Raw genomic sequence first — 17961 nt, forward strand, 5'->3', positions numbered from 1 at the left:
CCTAAAAATAGTTTCTATTGCTGCTGCTACTATCTGTGTCTTGCGTTTTCTTCTCTTTTTTGATGGCGGCCTGCGTGGACGGGGCTAAGTTTGAATCTGCCATTTTTAAAACCTTGGAATCATACGAGAATCAGGATTGTCAGACTGCAAGGCTTTGCATGGGCGAAAAGCGGATTGTTAACTAGCGGTTTCCTGGCACTGGGTTAGGTAGCTTTTATCTGAGCGTACGAGGGAACTGAATCGAATGAGTGGAGCCAATTTTCTGTCTTAACTGCATTCGGACTCGTGACATTTTTTATGCTTGATACTCGGAATGCCCTAGCATTTTCCTAGGCATAATATTACCGGAGCCGGAGCAAGCCGAGACTGAAATGCATATCAACTTTCCAACTTTCCTACTCTAAAGAAGACAAAAAAATATTAATTGCCACTAATTGCCTCTAAATTTTTCCAATAATCTTTAACTACCTCCAACATTTCCCCTGGGATTTCTTCTCAAGGGTCTTTGTATTCTGAATTCGGTTCTACCATCTTGTCATCACATCTAAAATGCCAAAACCTAGCAAACGCCTTCCTAAGTCTTCCCCGCCTACGATAGCTACTCCCAGTATTCCACCCCCCTTCACCCCAGCTCCCTCAAGCCTCCAACCTCTTCTCTCAAAATTATCCAAGTCGTCCGTATACATCACGCATGTAGACCGCCACCCGGCCTTCTTCAAACGCCGCGTCTTCGCGATTCCCGTCCTGCTCAATCTCTCCATTATTCTTATCCTGCTCTGGCGCGCCTATGTCGAAGTCCCTTTCTACTGGCGCATGACGCTCTCATCCCTCGGCCACCCGAACGAATACACCATCCACATCAAAGAATCCTCATGGGGAGAGATTGTGCGCGTGGTGGTGTGGCGCGCGGCGCACTTTCTGATAGACTGGGTGCTGGTGCGGATTGTGGCGCCGTGGCCGTACAGCTTCTTCCTCGAGCGGCCGGGAAACCCCGTCCTGTGGCGGTGGCGGGTTGGGTTTCGGGATAGCGAGGTCTATGTGCGGGTGAGCAGGGGGTGGGGGAAGGAGGACCTTCTGGGCGCGAGTAAAGAGGATGATAAGAGAGGGGGCGATAGTCCGTTCTTCAAGGTTCGCATACTGCCGGCGCTAGACAAGGAGAGGGTTCGGGCGAAAACGGGATATTTGCTCATGGATGGGGATTGGGATTTGGATTTTGCGGTCATGATGGAGGCGACAAGACTGGTGGATAAAGGCGTGCTGCAAGAGGAGCAACTAGAAAAGAGTGTGCTAGTCTGGTGTGGTGATGAAGAAGGGCAAGGCCAATGGGTAATTTGGGAATGTTGGAAACTAGATGAGGGAGCGGAGGCAGAGCAAAGGAAGAAGATCATAGTATTCAAAGTAAGCTTGCAATTTCTGTTCCTATTGGTTGAGCACTGGTGCCTGTCCCGAATCTTTAATTGCCATACCGGAAATCTAACCGTTCTTTCACACAGGACCGCCTTACGCAGATGGGCAAGGAGTCTCTATTTTTCCGATGGATCGAAATCGTTCAATACGAGAGCAGCCAACCCGGTGGTTTCACTCCCGAACGCCAAGTTCTGGCAGCAGAAAAGGCGAAGCAATTATTCGCCGAGCAAGGTGTAGATTTTGATGAATTCATCAAGAGTACTGGTAGTCTTGAGGGTATGCCGGGAATGGAAAATGTTAGATGACACCACAGAATTTCTCAATAACTTTACAACCGTCACAGCCCCAGCGCGCATCATCTGGCACAGCCTATGCTCGCCTCACCAATGACGAACCACGTCCCGACCAAGGGTGCGGCTACAGCATTTTCGGTAGCGATGTAACGAATTTAGGGCATACACTGCAACGTAGTCACCTCATACCGCCTCCAGAGTCTAAAAGAAGTCGTCTATCACCTCACCAAGTCTGGATAGCTATCGAGAGACAAATTCCCGACCTGCAGGGTACACGTTCTTGGAGATAGAGGCCCTTTTTATCTCTAGGAACTGTCAGTTGAGCTAGCTTAAATTCCTAGCAGGCCGAGAGGGATTGATGGAGCCGGCCTTTTAGCCCAATGCAAAAGATGCTGGAGTTGAAAATGAAATGACATGGAATGGAGCTCAGATATAGTATAGCCATAATGCAAGAGCTACAACTCGTCTATTCACAATCGAAAATCTTTAGCCCAAAGCAATATAAAAATGAAATCTCAGCCATGAAGATATCAACTGTGGCAGGACAGGGGTCGAGAAACATTTGGGCCATAGTTTCTTCGGAACCCTACAGCTGAAGCGCAAGGACTTATCTCAGCAAGCTCAGACCATAGAATCAAATTAGCAGGCATGCGTATATCCGCAAGCGGATATCGCTAACCTTTTTGGTCAAAAAGTTGATTCCATGGTCTGAGGGACTTTCGCAGATTTTGTTAAGCGCGTCGTCTAAATTTATATAGGGTTGTGTATAATCTTTGATAAAATTGATAAAGCCACCCACGTAAGGTCTAGCTTTACATATAGGCTTAAAATAACCGCAAGAGCTAGATCTATTAACGATTAACTTTTGGGCCTTATATATGCACCTGTTGCAACGTTATTGTCAGGTGACGAAGTCACCTCGCCCACATGTATTGTTCCGCACATGCGGAGCCTGTCACCTCACAGATCCCTTCCCCTGGTAAAATGGGTCCTACGGTTATCGATAAGGGCCAGCCAATAGAACCAGTAGGATTAGGGCTTCGTGACCATACGCGTACCCCCGATTTTGGTGTTCCCGCACGTCTCGTAGGACCCTACCAGGGGAAGGGATAGCTAAGCTTACTATTCTTAATAACGGATTTTTTTTAAACAAAATTAATCTTAACTTTGGGCGGCTGTGGGCTAATATAGACCCAATATTCATGAAATATCGGGTTGTCTCTCTAATCGATTAACTTTTAGTAGTATTTTAAACCGTTACAGTTGAGCTTTTTAACCGCGAATAAGGGGAAATTATGCAAAGCGTTAACGCGCTTAACAAATGGTGCGGACCGATTGAAAATCCGCACCGACCGAATCACGTCTGAGCTTGCTGAGGTAACGCAAGGACACCTTTAACTACCTGAAGCCTCATACTCATTAGGTCAATTGCTTTTGTACAAAACTCAGCAAAAATTATTCCAAATGGCCCCTACAGGAACAAAGAACAAATACTCCGTCCTCCTTCCAACGTACAACGAGCGCCGCAACCTCCCCATAACAACATTCTCCTTAACAAGACCTTCACCGAGAAGTAGCTCCACCGCCCGCAAAAGCACCAGAAGCGCGACTAATGACTACACCAGCAATCTCGAGTGGGAACTAATCATCATCGACGACGGATCCCCCGACGGCACGCAAGAAGTCGCCCAACAGCTCCAAAAGGTCTACAGCTCCTCCCGCATCCAGATCCGGGCGCGCGCTGGAAAACTCGGCCTCGGCACGGCCTACTCTCACGGCCTGCAGTTCGCGACGGGCAACTTCGTCATCATCATGGACGCCGACTTCTCGCACCACCCCAAGTTCATCGCCGACATGATTCGCGTCCAGAAGACGAAGAGCTACGACATCGTCACCGGGACCCGCTATGCCGGCGACGGCGGCGTGTACGGCTGGGATCTCAAGCGCAAGTTGGTGTCGCGTGGCGCGAATCTGTTTGCGGATACGCTTCTGCGGCCCGGCGTGAGTGATCTGACGGGCAGTTTCAGATTGTATAAGAAGGAGGTGCTGCAAAAGGTTATCAAGAGCACGGAGAGCAAGGGGTACACGTTCCAGATGGAGATGATGGTCAGGGCGAAGGCAATGGGATTCACGGTTGCAGAGGTGCCAATTTCTTTTGTTGACCGCTTATACGGTGAGAGCAAACTTGGGGGAGATGAAATTGTGGAGTATGCCAAGGGTGTGTTCAACCTGTGGCTGAAGGTCTAGAGCGTTGTGGAATCTGTAAGAGTAGGGGACCTGCATTACTACGGCGTTGGGGACATCTAGGAGTGATAGTTGGAGCTAATATATTCTAAGAAATGCGGTGCTCTCAATGGTATCAATTCTTCAATCTTGCAGCCACCCCTAAAAACTTGAAATAAGGACCAAAAGAAAAACCAAGACCTTCCAAGCGCATGTTAATTCTACGCGTTTCAGACCCTCGCCTATTTTTTCGGACTTTGTTTGGGCTCACGCTCCGCAATTCGTAGCAACATGTGGTCCATGAAGAAGAGATTGAAATTGGTGCATTTCCAAGGATTCGTCGGATCAACCAATTCTATATCAAAGCGGCGGATGAGCTGCCATCAATGGGTGAGCAACCCGCAAACCGTGAACACATCAATAGGTGACGAAGACTTACCTCAACAAAGAACTTATTTAACTCCATATAAGCAATCGATTTCCCTAAACACCCCCATCGGCCGTAACCAAACACAAGTTCCAGCGTCCGCTCCATTTGCACTACCGTCTCAGAATCGGCGTCGATCCATCGCTCCGGCCTATAGATTTCCGGATCTTCTCCGTAAACCTCATTTCTCTGTATGCTCCAAGTATTATGCCCTATACTTGTATTGCCCGGCACATATTGGCCTTTAATAGTATCACCACTAGGGGGAACCTTCTTCATCACTAGACCCGTGAACGGCGGATGAATGCGCAAGCCCTCCTTTATACAAGCCTGAAGAAACGGGAGCCCCTTTGCCTCAGCATTTTGAATCGGGTTCGAAATAATCCCCGCAGCCTCCGCAGCATCTATTTCGGCTCGAAGCTTCTCCATGACGCGTGGTGCAGTAATCAGGTACAGTATTGTTGCCCTCAATCCAGTAGCGGTAGTGTCAGAGCCCGCAATGATTTGGAAAAGCACTTCGGATTCAATTCTCCGCTGTGAGAGGCCGTTGCGGACGAAAGCACCGAGCATATCTAATTTTTCCTTCTTATCAGACCCGAACCGTTCCCCGACGACTTCTTTCGCGACGCTGCAAAACGTTATTTAGAAGGCATCTATATTGAGGAGAGGGGATGTCTCACCCCATTAACTTCCCAACACCGTGTTTATCTTTAGGCGATGGCCCAACTAACTCTCTGACCCAGGACTTGTTGAAGAACGAGTTCGCCCAGGGTACCATTGTTAAAAACGCCAGGAAAGGGACCGTCTCTTCCGTCGTCTTGATGTATTCGTGCACATCCTCATCATTAGCCACGAACCCGAATTCTTTTCCGTAAGCAATTTTGGTTATGACATCGAGCGTAAAATACTGGGCCTTCTGACCAAAATCCATCGGCCGGAGTGTCGCCCCTTTGGAAAGATACCTCCGGTGGATCAGGGATATGAACGATGCAATCTGCTCGTCTATTTCTGCCTCAAGATCTGGGTTCTCTTTCCCAGCGTACTGACCGGTAGTTAGCTTCGTTCTCTTGACGTTTTTCAATGCGCGTTATAATCACCCCTCCAGCCATCTTCGCTCGTATCTTGTCATGAGCCGCCACATCCATCGTGGACATTACATTATCTTCGTATGGATCTACTCTTACACCCTCGTACCACCCCGACCGAGTATATGGAGAGCGGGCAGAAGACATGTGCCGTACGATGTCGGGATCATCTGTGATCAAAGTATTTGGGCCGATTCTAGCCAAAGGACCTAGTAGAAACTCGGTTAGAAGTAGTTACTTCTAATGAAGTTGGAAGACCAATATGAATAAAGTAGTTGGAGCTTGCCATATTTCCTGTTAATTTCAGTGTATTTGAAGTTCATTCGACCGGACACTGCCACTGCCGCCACCCATAGATACGAGATCGAGGCAAACCATGGCCCATGAAATTGACGGAGGCGGTACCACGTCTTTGCGTAGGATGTGACAATGACAAAGACAAGTGCATAAGGGAGGTAGGGAAGCAAGAGGGGAACAATGGTCCGGATTGACAGGTCTTGAAGAGAGAGTGTGACTGTCATGGTGAAATGTGATGCTGCTAGAGGGAAAACATGAAGTAGAACAACTTAGTCAGACGAAGTCAAAAAGGAAAGAGAATTGGGCACCTCTTATGCTTCAACCCGAGGTACTCACGCTGGTCTCCACCCCGCAGGAGCCATTTATCGATTTGGAACAAGGATACTGTCAGTCAGTCTACGCTTAGCACGTACACCGTCTCCGCGCATCGGTCGAAAGCGCGTGTTGATCACGCTAACCAAAATGCGTACGTTTGTACCCAAAAGTAGGTGGAAATACGTTAAAATGGTATAGATTCTGCCGATTGATCACCAAGATCAACACGCGCTTTCAATTGGAGTTGGCAAGGTGGTATACTATGGTGTCCGGCGAAAGTATTGTACATTGTCGGTGCGTTGCAGGGGGGTTGGGTGGCTTACGGCTTATTTTTAATTCACTTTTGCGGCAAATGAAAAGGAGGACAATTAAGAAGGTTCATGTTTTCTATACAAACCCCTGCAACGCACCGACAGTGTGCAATACTTTCGCCGGATACCATAGTAAGGTAGGCTTGAAAGATGATATTTGCATTGGATGACGAATCTTCATTCCTAGCTCTATAACAAATTAGCGTACATCCATGACTCGTATGCGAAGACGTGTGCAGGAGAGCGTCCCCATCGAGCCATATTACCCGGCATATATCCCGCACGGCCATGGGCGTTGCGTTTGTTGGTGACTTGCTAAACCCGGCCATTGGACTGCTTTACTAACATTTCAGTTAGTGGAATCATTAATAGGCATCCGAGACGATGCTAGAGAACATGCCGACATCCAAGATGATATCTAGGCCGACATAGTTGTTTATCACATCCAGCAGTCCAGCTGTGTGAGGGTCAAATCGATGAGGATCTCGGCTATTTATGTAGGGGAGGGACCTCCCCTGTAGAACCCCTAAACTAGGCCCTATTTGGCTTTCAACACCAGCTGACCCACAGATGCAAGACCAGGGCAGCACTAGAAACCCCCAGTAACCATGCTCGAAATATGGAGAGGGCGAGAACTAGGGCCGGAGATATCATTATCAAGACGCAATTCCGTTGTTCAATTTCTTTTATATATAGGGATAAATACGAAATCCACCCCAAAGTTTCATGTATTTCGACCTCTACCTACTATAAATAGAATCTGCCTCTATTGGCAAAATTTACTTATGCGTTAACAACAATCTTAGGAGATGTCAGGTGCCTTGGCACCTGTTCGGCTGCGACTAGTATATATATTGTTCTACGCAGCGTACCTGGCAATTGAGCCAGTTACTCGCTTACCTTTTGTGGGTTTGTCTGGCTTGGGTCGCGTAGAGCCTGTCGCCTTACGAAAGAACTTTAAATAAGTAAAATATATAACTTTTAGTATTCTTTAGCCTTTATATACGCGGCGTTCTTTTGCATATATAGTAAAATAAAGTTAAGATATAATTTTACTTTAATTTTTACTAAGTAGATAAAGCTTAATACGGTCTCTGCTCTTCCGCGTTGCCCCGTATATAAGCGCAGACTAAAGGGGCACAGTTAAATCAAGAACAAAAGTCTTTATATTTATATAGTAGAAAGCTTTTTAATAACTTTAACTGTTATAAAGTTAAAGGCTTATTACGATTAAGGTGGATTCTGTTTATAGTAGGCGGTGTCAAAATAAACGAAACTTTGAAGGTGTGTTTTGTATTTGCCCCTTGTATATATAATGAATTATTTCTCATACAAATTCCATACAGATGCTACCGATGCTACCGTAATAATCCCCATATGCATCTAATTCTATTCCTAACAAAGCCTGTCAGGTTGATTACTAAGCACCTTTAGCCATCGTGCAAAAAGTGACTAGGCCTTGTTAAAGGCTAGATATTCTAATAGGCTGAACCCCTTTCAATCTCACTGCCCTTATTCTGCATTGGGTTCATGCTGTATCATTATGAGGCCCTAGCCCTTCACTCGTTTCGTGTGACACTTCATCGCTTGTTTGTTTAGAGTTGTTGTCTGAGGTATGGGATGTATGGCAGATTGATGGCTGGTTAGCAGTCGTTGTAATGTTGGAGCTGGACGCGTGAATGCTGCCAGCATGTTTTACTTGTGTGCATGTGGAATTAAGCGTTCCCTTCGAAGATGCTGATGGGCGTCGTCTGCTAGTCAAATTTCCAGGCTCGGAAGATACTCCGGCAGCGTTTATACCGAACGTAGGGCGAGGCGAAATGACCATAGGAGGGGCTTCATCAGCCGTATCCTCACCAGCCTCATCACTGCCGTTGGCGTGCCCGTTCCTTAGCCTTGCCTGTAAATTATGGAATCTCTTCCGCACGCTTCTGCTTCGCTTTGGGTCTGAACTTTCCAGTTGTTTACCCTCGCTTTGTCCATCGACCCGGTCCAGGAGACTCGTCTCATTGGCAAAGTCGCTGGCTTTTGCTTCGCTGATTGGGGGTGAGCTTGGTGTAAGGCCGGGAATTAGCAGATCCTGAATATCTCCCTCGGCAGTTACAGAGCTGTTTTCAGATGAAGTCTTCTTTGAACTTTGCTTAGTCCAGAGGTCGACATATCTTCCACCACGTTCCAGGAGCTCTTGATGAGTACCTCGCTCGACGATCTCACCGTTATCAACAACGAGGATGCGGTCAGCGTCCATGATTGTGGAAAGCCTGTGAGCGATGATGAAAGTCGTGCGTCCGGCACTAAGTTTCTTGAAAGACTCTTGAATCTGAGACTCAGTTGAGGAATCCACCGCGGAGGTTGCCTCATCTAGGAGAACGATTTGAGGGTTCTTCAGAAAAACTCTGGCAATAGACACCCGCTGGAGTTCTCCGCCCGAGAGTTTGACACCACGCTCTCCGACTTTTGTTTTGTAGCCATCTGGGAAAGTTATAATTTTTTCATGGATAGACGCGGCTTTACAAGCTTCGTAGACTTCTTCGTCTGTGGCATTCAACCGAGCATATCTGACGTTTTCCAGTATCGAATCATTGAAAAGAGAGGGATCTTGCGGAACTACACCAAGAGCATCTCTTAAACTACTCAGGGTGACATCCCTCACATCTTGGCCGTCGATGGTAATGGCGCCTCCGGTAACATCATAAAACCGGAAAAGTAGCTTGAGCGTTGTCGACTTTCCGCTTCCAGTCTCGCCTACTAAAGCCACTGTCTCGCCCGGATTGGCAACGAAACTTATTTCCTTTATGGTGGGCTTGCGTTCATCGTACGCGAAGCTTACATCAGTAAATTCAACTCTTGCACCGGCAAGCTTAAGTTCTGTGGCTCCATCTCTATCAGTAACCTTCGATTTCGTTTTCAGCAGTTGGAGGAGGCGCTCAGCGTCTATAAGGTTTGATGTCAATTGCCGGTAGGAGTAAGCGAGCATCCATAAAGGATATGAGAGATTGTTCCAATATGTACTGAGTGCGACGAAATTGCCGATTGGCTTGAGCCCTTGGGAAACTCGGTATGCAGCCAGGAAGCTGACAGTAAGTCGACCAAGCAGCATAACAAGTTCCTGGGCGCCAAACATGACATAAGTAGCGTCGTAATACACTCGCCCAGTCTTAACTTCCGCACCCATGGCTTTTGCTAGTCGCTCTTGCTCGAAATCAGCGCGATTGAAGTACGAGACAGTTTGCCAGTTGCTAACAGATTCGTATAGAATCTTGGTTTGGTTTCTTGACTTTTCTGTGTAGTTTCGACGCATCTTCGCGGTCCAGGTCGTGAATTTATAAGTGATTATCGTATACACCACCCCAACGACGATAATTACGAAGGCGAAGTAGGCATCGAAAAGATGAGTAACATAGGCGAGAGCAATGAACAAATCGATAACGACTGGGCATGTGTCGAATAGAACCAATTCAATCAGTGAATTAAGTGCATTTGCCTGCTCGACCGACTTGATCAATTCCCCGGAGTCTTTGTTGTCGTGGAAATCCATAGAGAGACCCATGACATGGCTAAAGGCCACAGAAGTGAGTTTGATGTACGACCAGTAGTTAATCCGAAGTTGAAGAACGCTCTGCAAAGCTGCAAGGCAAGCGCGAGAGGCAAGCCAGCGGTAGAACATCCATAAACCAACCTCCTTCCAAGGGAGTTTGCCAGTACCCGCGGTCAATGAAAGCTTGTCGACAATAATACCGAGCTGCCGAGGTGTGAGGACGTTGAGAAAGCGCTCTGCAACCAAGCAGAGGCCAATCAAGACAATGTAGAGCTGCATTCTTCGGTCTTTGGATGGCCAAACGTAGGGAAGAAAAATGAGGAACCCTTTGAGATAGCCCAACCAGCCACCTTGTTCTTCGAGACGCTTACGCTGCTGCTCTTTGAGTTTCTTGTTGTCATCTTCAGAGTCTTCCTCGCCGTCACTCTCACCACCACTCCCATTATCCCTAGAATTCTTTGGAGTTGTGCCGTATCCTATTTCACTTTCTGAAGTTCTCGCGCTGCTATTTTGGGTATTCCCCAGGAGAGATTGCCGTTCCTCGTCCCGTTGGCCTTCTCCTTTTCCACTGCGATATGCCAGTAAAATACCATTCCCGGATAGAAAAAGAAGGATGAAGATTCTCAAAGTTTGTAAAGCCAATCGCGCATTGTCAAAGTCGTCTTCTCGGGAAAATGCAATGGTGGACAGCGTGCACACGATTATTTCGAGCCCGAAGCCGCAAAGCCAGGATCCAACATACGGAGTCCACACGGGTGCCTTCGATTCCCAAAGTACAAGGAATATGCAACCCCATACGAGGACAGAAGTCATTACATAGAGAACGGCATCTTGAGGGGCCCACCAACCATGCTGAACAAGGGCTCGAAAGACATAGAGAGCAGATTCGGCAATGTAGCTCACCAAGACTGCAAGTGTCAACCAAATGGCGGCTGAGTGCCGAGATTTGCTGCTTGGAATTTTCTTAGAGGATTGGAGAGTACAGAATACGACAGCGGAAGCGGCTCCAAAGAAGACCGCTACCAGCAAAGGAGTCAGGTAACGGAAAGCCTCTAGAGCGCGCAGAACAGAGACATTGTGCGAAATTTGACTCATTTCGCAGCTGCTAGTCGAGCGACTAGGCAGCGTTCGTGGATTTGAAGTACGTATGTAAAGTATGTATGGGTATACCGAGGCCTTCAGCCGGTCGCAAAAATATGCGCTCGGGAGTGAGTATGAATCTCGGGTTGGCGAAGATGCAGAAACACAATGTCTAGGCGGGGAGAAAGCTATGGGGAGAGAACGTGGGAGGGTAAGAGAAGGTAGATGGAGGTTGGGAGGTGGGTTAAAAGGGAAGGCGAGTGGCGCCTTCTTTTCTGGATGAGGGGTGGGAAAATCACTGCGTCACTTTGAGATAGGTAGTCATACTTGCAGATGTATAATATCTTTAGGGCTGCGCTGCCAGTAGAGTTCCCTTTCGCAATTAGGCGGCGCCTCGATGATGGAGGTTGGGAAGAGAAGAGGCGCGAGCGAGCTGAGAGTCACTAGAAGCTTTTCTTCACCGCTGCGCTTGACAGTGATCAGCAACGCAATGGACAGTGGCTCGCGCCACAATCTAGAGCCCCGCGTGGAAGTAGTGGGAAAAGCGAACCATATTCGTGGTCGGCCGATGCCGAATGATATGAAAAGACAGAAGGTCCAGGAAGGTGGCTCTGCTCCAAACTTTCAGCCCTTCCAGTCCTTTCGAGGTGGCGGAGTCAATTCAACCTGCTGACATACCACACCGCCTTACCCGCATCACTCGTTCACGCCGTCTTGCACTTCACATCTCCGTTACTTCTACTATCTCTCTACCAGTCTTTCGCCATACATTGAACCCTCTCATAATCTTCCGCGTCCACTGACTTCCTCCCTGCTATCGACGCTAGGCTGCTTCGCCACCTCTTTCGACCGCCATCTGGACCGCGCATCGCAACCGCACAGCTGAGGATATGCCTGCTGCCTGCCAGGCAACAAACTTATAGCCAAAGCTGAATGGCACTGTCACGAGATATTGTATGATTCAACCTTCGCCGTCAATATCTGGCCCCCAAACCGGGCTCCCGATGTTGAGGGAGATGTGACCTGTCGTGGTTGTATTACGAAAACCTAGGGTTTCGCTGACGTTCGGACTAATTCCACCCATGTCTTTCTCACTGCATTAAAAGATTATGAGTGGTATCACGACAAGCTGGTTGCCATGCTTAGCTTCTGCCTGCTCTGATTGTCCTATTGAAACCTACTTATCATTTACTTCTAAGATCTTTGGGTCGTGGCCTTACATTGTCTCATTCTGCCGACGATACTCTCAGCCCCCAGAGCATCAGGGCCGAGATTTTATAACTTAGCTGGTCGGTGCCGATGCCTCCAATCTGATGGGTTAAAATCCGTGTTTAAAGCGGATGCTATTTCCCAAATGACTATGATGGACGCAAGAGACTTCGCAAGGCTGCGATCGTGTCATAACCACAATGGAAGACATATAGGCCTAAAAATGGGTTCAAACCCGTCTGATGTCCCTTGCGAACAGGCTCCAAGACCGTTTGATCCAACACCGGGTCGTCTTTCGTATTATCGTTTTCTCTTAAGCACCTTCACATGCAAACATGTTTGCCTCCTCCCTACAGCGAACTTGCAACACCAATCATTGGCACGCGGCATCTCGGTCAGCCGCCGCATTTGAGAGTAGGTAAGCATAAGATATTGGCTTGGCATAAACAGTAGGCGATTTTGTTGAACAATGCCTGCTCCATCACTTGATCGAGCAAGAACTACTGTCGGTATCTCCCGTTGAGTTACCCACCAGAAGCCAAGGACTCCCAGGACTAGCTTCAGGCATTTGGTTATGCTTCTTCTTCCCAACCAATTATTGCTTCCTCTTTATCTTGTGGGACATGGCCAGTACACCCTTAGAAACAAGGCCAATATTCATTCTTGGAGAAATGGCTGCACATGCTTATCTCTTCCTGCGTGGTGCAATCAAGCTACGAAGACTTAGGTATGCAGCTAGTCTGTAGAAAAGTTAGTTAAACTGTCTTTTTGGAAATGATGCGCGACCATCTGGCGTGCATTTATTTGATAAAGTCCGTCTTGATAACGCTGCCTAGGATACACGCTTCTAGTCTTTGTGCGATAGAACACGTCGTGGGTATCATTCGTGATGTCTTCACCTGATATGGTTACCAAAGATACGCTTTTACATTAAGTTTTCCACCTTTGCGTATTCTTCACTACACAGATCTATCCCAAAGGGAACCTCTCAAAGCCGTGAGTTACATCAGAAACAGCCCCTTAACAACATACTACTCAATAGGGTCTTCTAGATGCCCCATCTTAAACATATTTAGGAAGTCAGCAGAATGAAGGATTGAACCGCCGATATTCTAACTGTTAACGGCCTTTTTTATAAGATAACGAACAAATCTATTTATATGATTGGCACGCTCCGCATGTTTAGCAATGATTGAGCCGATGGTTAAAATCTCTAACCCCCAAGTAATAATATGCCCCGCATCATACGCGGGATGCTCTGTGTATTCGTGTAAATACCATGTCTCTTTTTTTTGGTCTAGTCTAAACCGGCAAACTTCTCAGGGCAATGTAAATATCTAGGGCCAGCACCCTACTATGGAATAGTGGGGGTTGCTTTTGTAGTACTAGCGCAACCAGGCGGTATTTATAGATTAGGGTGTTAAGAGGGCTTAGAAGTATAACATTTTGATTTCTCCTAGCTGGGACGGAGGCGGAAAAATAAGCCTCGCTTCAATTTAAGCTCAAGGCCACAACGTGTGGGGGTATCTGCAAAACCCCTGCGCCGTTGTGCGACATTGGCTATTCCCATACTCTACCACATCAATTCCGCTTGCTAAAGCCTCTTGCGTTCCTTATGATCTGTCTGAAACCTCTCGTATCAGGTTCTTTTTCTTTTTCGTCAGTTACCTGATATCCACCAGTCAATCAAGGGCTTCAGGAATACCGACTTTGGTCGCGCGAGTAGCTGCTTTAATTGATTTTTCATATAAATGGAGGTACCGACAGCAACCTCACTGCGTGATATCTATCCCGACGATGCTATTCCTGTAGAGAGACATCGATGGGAAAGACTGCTAGCGCAGTTCAAGGAGAAATATGGACGACCGGCCGAGTTCCTCGCTAGAAGCCCAGGTCGAGTAAATATTATAGGCGAAGTCTGTATACATCTGCTATCTTGATAGCGACAGAAAACTAACTGGAATATTGCTCAAGCATATCGATTACTCCCTCTACGGAGTTCTTCCTATGGCAATCACTGCAGACTTCCTCATGGCCGTTGCTACGCAGCCCGTGTCACAGAATCCTACAGTCAGAATTTCAAATATCCTTTCGGAAAAATTTCCCACACGGGGATTCGAAATACCTAAGGAAGGAGAAGTGCCAATTGATGCATCTACACATGAGTGGACGAATTACTTTAAGTCCGGTCTTCGTGGAGCATCCAAATTATTACAACAGAAGCACAACAACGGACACTTCGTTTCGGTGGGCATGGACATACTGTCCGATGGTATTGTTCCAAGTGGTGGAGGACTATCTAGCAGTGCATCATTTGTCTGTACTAGCGCTCTAGCGGTTATGAAAGCCAACGGGGAAGAGAAAGTGGACAAGAAAGAGCTCTGCGAATTAGCTATTGTGTCGGAGCGTGCTGTAGGAGTGAATTCTGGAGGGTGAGACTGGTTCCTGAACCTAAAAAGCCAGCTGCTCACGGTAATATTACAGCATGGATCAATCAGCTTCTGTATTCTCTCTCCGAGGCAATGCCCTCTATGTCTCCTTCAAACCTACACTCTCCGCAACGCCAATATCCTTTCCGAATACCGCCCCCGAACTCACATTCGTCATCGCACAAAGCTTTGTTGCAGCAGATAAACATGTTACTGCACCGGTCTGCTATAACCTCCGCGTAGTCGAGTGCACTCTCGCCGCGGTATTCCTCTCCAAAGTCTTCAACCTGAAACGCCCCCTTCCAGCCGACTCCTCTCCCCTCGGAACCAGCCTCCGTGGCTTCCACGACGCCTACTTCGAAGGGAAAGAGGGAATAGCCGACAACACCAAGACCCCCGTCCCTGAATTCCGCGCCCAGCTCGAGAAGCTCGCGCAGCTGACCGAAGACTACCTCCACGTCGAAGCCGGCTACACGCGCGGCGAGATCTGCAGTCTGCTCGGCATCGGCGAAGACGAGCTCAACGAACGCTTCATGTCCAAGTTCCCCGTGCGCGCCGACCGCTTCATGCTGCGGCAGCGCGCCCTGCACGTCTTCAACGAAGCAATCCGCGTCATCGAGTTCCGGCAGCTGCTGTCCGCTCCCCCCTCGGCAGAGGACGGCGGCAGCGACAAGCTCCTCCACGCCCTTGGCGGCCTGATGAACGCGACCCAGGATTCCTGCCGCGATCTCTACGATTGCAGCTGTCCTGAGCTCGATGAGCTGTGCGACCTCGCTCGCGGCGCTGGCGCCTACGGTAGTCGGCTTACTGGTGCTGGTTGGGGTGGATGCAGCGTCCATCTTGTGCCCAAGGAGAAGGTCGATGCGGTTAAGAAGGCCTGGGAGCGCGGGTACTATAGGAAGAAGTGGCCGGATATTAGTGAGGAGCGGTTACAGGAGGCCATTGTAGTTAGCAAACCCGGGAGTGGGAGTGCTGTGTTTAGGGTTTTGGGCGACAAGGTGATTTGATATTTGAGAAAAACCGGTTTGAATAGGGTTACTTGCATATATTGCCGGTTTGCCTATGTATCAAATGGCTCGGTTAGAGGGCTTGGTAGGTGGTAGGGGGTTATTGTGGCATTTACTAGGTATTTTACTCAGACCTTCGGACTTCGCGTCAGATCCCCTTGGACTTTGGTATCGACCTTAGAAGATATCCTCGCGGCGCTTGCTTTAAACTCAGGTGTCGCAAATTCAAATGAGGCTTATTTTTTAGACTACAAACAGTCGGGATTTTTAAAAATTAATTGTATTATTTGCCCGTGAAAGTGGCAGATCGTGCAGCACCAAGGCCGATAACTCTCCCTAAATTGAGTTCTAAGCAACTACAGGACCTTGAAGTTGATGCTATAAACGCGCCCCAGTCGCATAGTTCGAATAGCATAGCATGTCAACTTGACAAAGCTTGACACAGAACCAAGACGCTGATGGATATCAAACTCAAGCCTCTTGACCTGCGAAACTCCAAGCCCGGTGGCTAAAGATCCAACAGTACCCACCAAAATACTAAAACCCGAAGCCCTTGCACCCATCATAGACAAACCCTACGATGCGCGAATAAAGAGAAAGCTGTCATAATCGTGACTATTCATGCGTCATGGTTTCGACGCCTCGACGCCTCTTTAACCACTACACGTCCGCAGGCCCAGACCCAGACGCGGCATGCATCCCATTCCTGCTCCTCTTCCCCTCGCCTTGCCTGTCCAATGCCTCGCCCTCCCTCTTCGTTCCTTTTCCAGTGGCAAGTCTAGAAGTGGGCTTAACACGCTGCCATGAATCAAACGGGCTGTTCTTCTTCCTACGGGTTGGCGGAAGTGGAGGCGTCTGCAGCTCCTCTTCCTGGGGATTAACGCGCTCATCTATATCCATCGCACTAGCAGCATGGAGAAGATCATTCACGTCCTTCTTCCGGCCTCGCTTGACACGCTCTGTAGATGGCGGGGTCGCGGGACGGAAATTTTGCTTGACGGGCGTGATTGCTTCGTCGGCCTTCCCATTTCTCTTTCCGGCGGGGCTGGGGACTGGAACCTCGATATCAGTCAGGGCCTCCTCGTCGGCCTCATCAGCTGCAAGCTCACGCTCACGACCCTGATTTTCATTAGGGAAGAGCAAGCGCGGCTTGATGGATGAGCGGGTAAAAGGGCGATGAACGTCGGCGCCAGCTCTGCGACGAGTTTCTTGTTCGGAGAGGTGGGCATCGTCCGAGGAGGTGGATGGGGGACCGTCATTGAATTTGCGGAAGATCTTACGACCTCGGCTTCGGCGTGTTAGTGGTTGTTTGAATACATGGGAGAAGGGAAAGGTAGCTTACAAGACATAGATCATTCCCTCCTCATTTCGCGCTGCTTCCTCCATCCGTGCCGTCCGCTCGTCGACTTTTCGTCGCTTGAGCTCCGGCACGCCATTCAATCTCGCCTTGCCGTTCTTCTTGGATGTGACGAATGGGTTATCTTCGTCTTGGTCAGGGTCCGGTACCCGCTCTTTGGAATCGGTATAGATCTCAATTTTGCTAGAGCTACCTTCATCCTCAGCCTCTTCGGCAAAGCTCTGAAGAGTGAATGCGGAATGCTTCTTGTTTTTGCGCGATTTGCGTGGCGAGGGCATAGCATCGTCAATATTTGCCGGACGATTGAGGAACAGTACGCGAGCCGTGGAGCTTAGAGTAGCTTGGGATTGAATTGCGCGTTTGCGAGGAGTCTTTGCGGGGGTTGGGAGCATGGCTCGTGGGTCAAATGTTGGTAGACGGTGTGAGGCTGATGTCGCGATGTTGTCAGAATCCGAGTCAAGAGCAGCAGAAGCAGGAAGTTGCTGCCTGTGACCGTTTGAGACGCGTCGGCGAGTCCCTGATCTCGGGCTCTTGGCTGTTGAGTGCTTGATTGGTGACGACGGAGAGGAGGGAGGAGAGAAAGTTTGGCTGGACGTGCGGGTCAATGTTTGTTTTCGCGAACTGGTCGGTGTAGAGGCGCGAGCAGTCCGGGGAGAGCGGAGTATCTTCGGTGGAGTATCTTCGGTTGTAAGTTGCTGCTGTGAATAATGCTTGCGCTGCGCAGCTACGCGGCTAGATCGACGAGGAGAATAGGGCTCGTAGGCGTCGTACCGTGCGCCGTGGAGAGGAGTTGGCGGAGTGTGGGCACGCGCTGGAGGTGGTGGAGTAGTTGCCATTTTGGCGAGGTGAAGCAGACTACTTCACTTGCCCGTCTGGATGGTGAGAGAGGTTGCAATCGAGGCCACGAAGTCGGCTCAGGAACCAGTGGTGAATAGTGTGATTCGACACCAAAACAAGGCGAATTGTGCAAATGACAACAGCAA

General features: G+C 48.7%; 6 protein-coding genes across 6 annotated transcripts; 3 read left to right on the forward strand and 3 right to left on the reverse strand.

Moving 5' to 3' along the window:
* Positions 1 to 549: 549 nt before the first annotated feature.
* K441DRAFT_591285 (uncharacterized protein) lies at positions 550 to 1712 on the forward strand (the record flags this gene model as incomplete). Its single annotated transcript, XM_067644832.1, has 2 exons — positions 550 to 1398; positions 1494 to 1712. 2 exons carry the CDS (start codon positions 550 to 552, stop codon positions 1710 to 1712), a joined length of 1068 nt encoding a protein of 355 aa, XP_067497517.1.
* Positions 1713 to 3164: 1452 nt separating this feature from the next.
* Positions 3165 to 3947, forward strand: K441DRAFT_709033 (glycosyltransferase family 2 protein; the record flags this gene model as incomplete). Its single annotated transcript, XM_067653825.1, has 1 exon — positions 3165 to 3947. The coding sequence occupies one exon, from the start codon at positions 3165 to 3167 to the stop codon at positions 3945 to 3947; it is 783 nt and encodes a 260-aa protein (XP_067497518.1).
* Positions 3948 to 4165: 218 nt separating this feature from the next.
* K441DRAFT_682151 (cytochrome P450) lies at positions 4166 to 5956 on the reverse strand (the record flags this gene model as incomplete). The annotated part of the gene is made up of 5 exons (XM_067651548.1): positions 4166 to 4300; positions 4363 to 4978; positions 5031 to 5392; positions 5448 to 5644; positions 5674 to 5956. 5 exons carry the CDS (start codon positions 5954 to 5956, stop codon positions 4166 to 4168), a joined length of 1593 nt encoding a protein of 530 aa, XP_067497519.1.
* A 1883-nt stretch (positions 5957 to 7839) lies between these two features.
* K441DRAFT_330535 (uncharacterized protein) lies at positions 7840 to 11182 on the reverse strand. The gene has a single exon (XM_067641215.1). It carries the CDS (start codon positions 10989 to 10991, stop codon positions 7887 to 7889), a length of 3105 nt encoding a protein of 1034 aa, XP_067497520.1. The 5' UTR covers positions 10992 to 11182; the 3' UTR covers positions 7840 to 7886.
* Positions 11183 to 13486: 2304 nt separating this feature from the next.
* Positions 13487 to 15939, forward strand: K441DRAFT_669803 (galactokinase). Its single transcript, XM_067650183.1, has 3 exons — positions 13487 to 14101; positions 14160 to 14617; positions 14670 to 15939. Exons 1-3 carry the CDS (start codon positions 13937 to 13939, stop codon positions 15619 to 15621), a joined length of 1575 nt encoding a protein of 524 aa, XP_067497521.1. The 5' UTR covers positions 13487 to 13936; the 3' UTR covers positions 15622 to 15939.
* A 342-nt stretch (positions 15940 to 16281) lies between these two features.
* Positions 16282 to 17814, reverse strand: K441DRAFT_591423 (uncharacterized protein; the record flags this gene model as incomplete). Its single annotated transcript, XM_067644834.1, has 2 exons — positions 16282 to 16909; positions 16964 to 17814. The coding sequence occupies 2 exons, from the start codon at positions 17812 to 17814 to the stop codon at positions 16282 to 16284; spliced, it is 1479 nt and encodes a 492-aa protein (XP_067497522.1).
* Positions 17815 to 17961: the final 147 nt, after the last annotated feature.

Source organism: Cenococcum geophilum (assembly GCF_001692895.1).
Source record: "Cenococcum geophilum 1.58 unplaced genomic scaffold K441scaffold_76, whole genome shotgun sequence".
Classification (NCBI taxonomy): domain Eukaryota; kingdom Fungi; phylum Ascomycota; class Dothideomycetes; order Gloniales; family Gloniaceae; genus Cenococcum; species Cenococcum geophilum.

What these genes read in the sequence shown, in the direction of transcription:
- K441DRAFT_330535 (XM_067641215.1), bottom strand. Translation starts at nt 10,991, where the DNA reads ATGAGTCAAATTTCGCACAATGTCTCTGTTCTGCGCGCTCTAGAGGCT.
- K441DRAFT_669803 (XM_067650183.1), top strand. Translation starts at nt 13,937, where the DNA reads ATGGAGGTACCGACAGCAACCTCACTGCGTGATATCTATCCCGACGAT. An exon ending in GAGTAAATATTATAGGCGAA is followed by an intron (nt 14,102 to 14,159) that starts GTCTGTATACAT and finishes ATATTGCTCAAG; the next exon opens with CATATCGATTACTCCCTCTA. An exon ending in GTAGGAGTGAATTCTGGAGG is followed by an intron (nt 14,618 to 14,669) that starts GTGAGACTGGTT and finishes GTAATATTACAG; the next exon opens with CATGGATCAATCAGCTTCTG.